General features: G+C 52.1%; 1 protein-coding gene across 1 annotated transcript; it reads right to left on the bottom strand.

Moving 5' to 3' along the window:
* Positions 1-279: 279 nt before the first annotated feature.
* On the bottom strand, positions 280-4,922 carry LOC104511874 (fibroblast growth factor 5-like). Its single transcript, XM_010154658.1, has 2 exons — positions 4,818-4,922; positions 280-624 (listed from the first exon to the last, which is right to left on the bottom strand). The coding sequence occupies exons 1-2, from the start codon at positions 4,845-4,847 to the stop codon at positions 280-282; spliced, it is 375 nt and encodes a 124-aa protein (XP_010152960.1). The 5' UTR covers positions 4,848-4,922.
* Positions 4,923-5,577: the final 655 nt, after the last annotated feature.

Here is a 5,577-nt window from a genome sequence, read left to right as displayed (position 1 = left end):
TCTTTCAACCACAGAAATTAACCCGAAGTCCATCAAGTGTTTTCTGTTCACCACAGGAATACTCTTTGGAAAGCTCAAGTTACGTCATCCCAGCACACATGTCCCAGGATGCCATCAGTTTGCAGGGTGAAGAGAAGACCCTCAGCCCAACACGGCTCCCCAGAGCCTCCCCGCGTCTGTCCGGGGAGCAAGGGGGGGACACAGGTCTCCCACAGGTCCTGCCCCAAAAAGCCGCCCAGGCGCCCGTCTCTCCCACGCCAGCATCCCTGCCATGGCACGCTACCCAAAGCGAAACTTCAGCCGGTACTTGACGGGGCTGGGGTTTTTCCGAGGTGGGGAGGGGGCGACCTTCGGTTTTGGTGGCGGCACGGGCTTCTTTTCAGGGAGGGTGACGGTGAAGGCGAGCTCGGGGGGCTGGGGCTGCCGAAAGCGGGGGAGGAAGTGTGTGGAGACGTGTTGAGGCCGGGCACGGGGGCTGCAGCCCCGCTTGGCTTTGCCCCGCTTGTTGAGCGCCACGTACCACTGGCGACCCGAGCGCGGGCTGCGGTGGACCACCGAGGCGTAGGTGTTGTAGCTGTTCTCCTGGAAGCGCTCCCGAAACTGGCAGTCCACCGTGAACCGGGCCTGCAGGGAGAGAGCCAAGGGCACTGTTAGCAAAGGGCTAATTTTACCCATCTCCTGCCCCATGGTGCTTGTTGGGTTTTTAAGTCTCCCCAAATCTGGTCCAAAGGGACAAGCAGCAACACGGGGCACCTGGGAAACCCATACCGAAGCTACTGGGTACCCAGCAATTTGGAAAACCTCCAACACAGATATTTTCAGTAGCTGCTTGCCACTCAATTTTGGACTTTCTTGGAAAAAAACATGCTTGGCCTACCCCAGCAGCACCCTTCCCTCCCACTCCAGCAGCCCTCCCACTTTTCCCACTGACAGGAAGGAGGATGTGGCTCTTTGCTGCAGCCCCGCCAAGGACCCTGGCATTGAGTGTCTGCTCCATCTCCATTCCCACCCTCGTACCCCTCAGTTGGGCACTGAAGCATCGCTTAATAATCTGGAAAGGCAATTTGCATGCAGATTTTCATTGCTTCACTGAACATGGCTTTGATTGTATTGGATTTTTCTTCTTCTTCTTCTTCTTAAATGAACTCAGGGCATTTAGTCCCTTGATAACCTGAAGAAATTACTTGCTGCCCAAGACCATCGTCTCCTATAAGCAAGGCGGATGCACTGGCTCCCAGATGTCCAGGAGGAAAGGCTTCCCATTGCCCAAGAGCTCCTTGCTGTTGTCAGGTGGGGGGAGGAAAAAAACGCATGCAGAAATACAAAAATAGACCCTTAACACCCCACGGCCCTGGGACACCTGGCTGCAGCCTCCAGCAGCCCGTCCAAAATTCCATGCCATGCTTTAATCTGATCATGGGCATGGTACCTGGTGCCCTGACAGCTTCTCGGGCCATGCCTGGGGCACCACGGCCTGATTGCAAAGCCACACTTCAAAACTATTGATACGAAAGGGATGCTGAGGTCTCGAGCTTCAAACCCCCCGCAATGGAGAACAGGACAAAACCCCCAAGCAGTGCTTTATAACCACACAGTAGGACCAACCAGCTGGGACCATTTTTATACTGATTTAACCAGAGAAGCTGAGTCCTACGAGTGACAGAGTCCTCGGCCTGCCATGCATTTTTTTCCTCATAGCACTTTGAATTAAGTCTCCTTTTGCTCTTCGCTTGAACGAAATGTCACCTTGATGACTCATTTTTGCTTTCCCCGTCTTTCATACATCCCCGATGCTGTATCGCCTAGGCATGAGTATTCACCCTCCCGAGGCAAGGCTTTGCGCACCCCTCGTTGCTCTCTGAAGGCCCGGCACACGCAGCAGTGCTTGGGCGAGACCCCCACATCAGCCTTTGCACAGGGAGGTTTTAGGGTTGACTGAGGCACCAACGCAAGCCTGAAAGGGTGCTCAGCCCCAGTGTTTCCCAGTGGGATTTGGGAAAATGGCAAGAGCAGGCTTTTTTGGTGTAGGAGACAAAAGTTGGCTGCCCTGCTCCAGGCATCCAGGCTGGCCGTGGCCGAGGATACAGCACTGAAACTGGCTCCCCAAGCTTTCAAGCGCTGCTGTGAATAGAGAGAAGCTGGTACCCCTGCTCATACGTATCCCTGTACAGACAAGTAATCCCGATGCTGCTTTGCTTGTGGGTAAGCTGAATCAGCATTTCCAATCTGGCCCAGCATTTTTGGGTCACCCCACAAAGGGAGGTGGTAATAAGAGGGCTGCCTGGCTCCCCATCTAAAGCATCACAGGAAAAGCTCCTGCGTAAAATGGTTTTGGAAGAACTGCTCCCTAAGAGTCGAAATAGCATCCCCTCCAAAGTGGGATTTGGGGATGTGGGAGGGATCCCCAGCCCTGGACACGGAGGGATGCTGTGGGCTGCTCCCGCCGGCGGTGTGGGGAAGGAGTAAACCCTCAGCCAGCAGGCATGGAGGGAAACCCTCATCCCTAGGCGGCAAACTGCCCCAGGAAGCACATCAGCACCCTCACTCTGACAGGCTTCCCTGAGTCCCAGCCTCGCAGCTCAGCAACCGCACAATTTCAGCCAGGGGAAAGGCATTTTTCATGGCACAGGGCAGATGGTGCAGCCACGGCACGCTGACTGGCCATCGGATTTGCTCTGCAGCAGCTCCAGAGACAGTCATGAAGAGCAATCCTGAAGTCTGTTCAAAGTCCAACTCAAATGAGATTTGCTCCAGTGAGGAAAGTGGCATTTGCTCAACTCAGAACAACTTCTGAGAAAGGAGAATTACCTGAGCCCACTGCAGGCAAACCTCTCCACTGGGGTTCATGCCGGCCCCTGCCGAGACCAGCACCAAACCCCCTCCTGCTCGTTCCATGCCAAAAATGTACAAACAGGGGACCAAGGATTTAACAACGAGGAAAAAGCCATCTGTGCGTGCAACTGATAATTGCCGGGATTACTGTCATTTTCTGAAGCGCGTGCCTCCAAAAACAAACTGCTTGGTAATTTAATTAAGTTGCCATCAAAAAAGGGCTGCTGTAAAGCATCGAGCTGGGATAAAGCCGGGCCCCGAGAGCTGGTTTCGAAGGAGTCTGAATCCCTGCAGGAATGACTTTTATCTGTAGTTCAGCACAAAGTCACCGGCGTGACTCCCATATCAAAGCGCTGTCCTGAGTGACGGGCGCAGGGCGCGCTTTGTACTGCTCAAAACTCATTAGGCCATGAAATAACTTTATCCTGCCAAGGCAGGAAAGAACAACAGATGCCGGGTTTGCATTATCGGCGTTATTTAGCCCAGCAATCTTTAGACATTTGGGTCAAGTTTCTACAAATTCGCGGCTTTCATCCGCACGGGGCATCGTGTGTCTTCACCCCCTGCTCTGACCCGCCTAATTGAGGTCCCTCTCCAGCACTGCCCTTTGTGTGCTGACAATTAACCATACACCGATGAGGTTTGATTTAATTTCTGCCTGTGCCAGGGCATAAATCAAGGCTTCATCTCAAATAAGAGGCCCATTGTACGCCAGGAGGGAGAGGAGGCTCTGGAGGGTCTGGGGATCATGCTCCGCCTGCTTCGCTCTCCTTCCTTTACGTTTCCATTGCTCCCCTCCTGCTCTGCCTGTTTCCTGCCCCACTCCTTCCCTCGTGTTTTCCTCCATGCAGCCATTTCCCTTTTCCCCTAGATGCTGTTCCCGCTCCTACTTTGTTTCCTAAAATAAGCAACCATGTGCTCACCCTTTAAGCATCATTAGACTTCAGGAGCGACACTCCAGTAAGACTCAAGGGAGAGAGAGACTAGTTCATAAATCTCACCTGAAGGCAATCTGCGGGCTTGGGCAGCGTAAGCCCGTAGTAACATCCACTTTGTGACCATGAGGCTCGTAACCACAGGACAGCCAATTGGCTTTTGCCTTTTCCAGGCTATTGGCCGTCAACAGGCTCCCTGGGAACAAACTAGGGCAACAGGTCATCCAAGATGCTATGCTAAAAATGCCCCTCTGGGTGTTGCATTTATACACACCTTTAAAAATATTATTAGTTTCATGTAAGCACAGTACTTATTTTAATTTAAACAAATGATCTCTAGAACCAACAGGAAAAAATTAAGAAGCAGCATCTTGAAGTTGAAAAAACAAATTAAATCTACTTATAGGATTCATTTGATTCAATAACCACAATTACACCTGCAGGAAACCCCAACCTTCAGGAAAACAGCCTGCAGAACCAAGAGTTACTGGGATTTTTCTGCTCTAGATGCAATGTTCCCACACGAGCCGGACCTCACCTGCCCAAAACCCTGTGCGCAGCCGCACGCTCTCACCATGGGATGTCTCCTCCCCATGGGCGAACCCAGCCAAAACTCCAGGGTCACAGCCCCTTCCTCGCACATGCATGGGCGCAGGCAGGCTCCCGGCACCACGCATGCCGCTCTCCAGGAGACATTTGGCTAAAACCGTCTGCGCGATCTGCTGCAGAAGTTGCTAAAAATAAACTGGCAGTGTTCAAAGAACAAGTCCTTTTGATGCAAATACCCAACTGGAGGGGAAAAATTTTTTTTAAAAGGCATTTTTCTTGGTTAAATGCAGTAAGTAGGGGTATGGGCTTTGGGGTTTTTGGCTCCTCCTGTCCCCTATCTGTCTGTGCGATGCTGATGCCACCCAGTGCGGAACCCTCCTGGTAGCCAAAGGGGCTCAGCACACCGGGGCCCTGCCCGGGAGCATCACTGCCACGTGCACGTGAAGGTGTCACAAGGCCTTTAATAAACAATACATACTGATAAGCAGGGGGTTTACTTACACTTGCATGGAGTTTTCCTTTTTTTGACATCGCTAAAAATTTGTTGCTGAAAACTCCTCGTATTCCTACAATCCCCTGAGACACAGCAAATATTTCCAAAATACCTAGGATGACAGAAATCCCAAAATAAATCACAATTCTTTTCACATCGGTGTGACAAAGAAAAAAAAAAGAATAATCAGTCTCATGGGTTTGCATTTCGTCTCCACATGACCCTGCTCCTCCTGCTCCTGGCTGCCTGGCTCCATGCAGCGCTCCTCCTCTGTGCAGGGGGACCTGCATCGACTCCGGGATGACTACCGGTTGGTGGGGTTTTCTTTAAAAAGCAGCATTTTAGAGGACAATTACTGACTCAGCTACAACAGAGCAAGTCCACCCCCGGGGAAATCCCTCTCAAGGGTGAGAAAAGCCCCTGGTGCCTACAGCCAGGCTGCTGAGATCAGCCTTGCTCATCCTTCTCCTGTGCACGCCAGACTCTGGAAATAAAGGTGTCACACACACCAGTTGAGGCTAAAAGTAGTCATAATGGTTTCTTAGACCCTTCCTCACAGAAGGACTAGGAGAACAGGGAGCCATGAGAAAACAAGCCGTTTTCCCCTCAAACGGGTATTTTCTGAGCAGGATGGGGCTCTGGCCCCCAGCGGGACACGCGTGACCTACAACTCATCTTACAAACATCATCTACCCCCGCGCATCGTTCAGCAACAGCACCGACTCAGAGTGGTGGCAGGAGGGGTCAGGCATCCCCCCCGATGCCCCT

The sequence above is a fragment of the Eurypyga helias genome, unplaced genomic scaffold (genome assembly GCF_000690775.1).
Source record: "Eurypyga helias isolate BGI_N326 unplaced genomic scaffold, ASM69077v1 scaffold40026, whole genome shotgun sequence".
NCBI classification, from domain to species: domain Eukaryota; kingdom Metazoa; phylum Chordata; class Aves; order Eurypygiformes; family Eurypygidae; genus Eurypyga; species Eurypyga helias.
This window is presented reverse-complemented; position numbering and strand designations above follow the sequence as displayed.

Bases quoted from the DNA above. Each gene is read 5' to 3' on its own strand.
- LOC104511874 (XM_010154658.1), bottom strand. From the start codon at position 4,847: ATGTCAAAAAAAGGAAAACTCCATGCAAGT. The intron at 625-4,817 runs GTAAGTAAACCC...CTCTCCCTGCAG, and splicing joins AAGGAAAACTCCATGCAAGT to GCCCGGTTCACGGTGGACTG.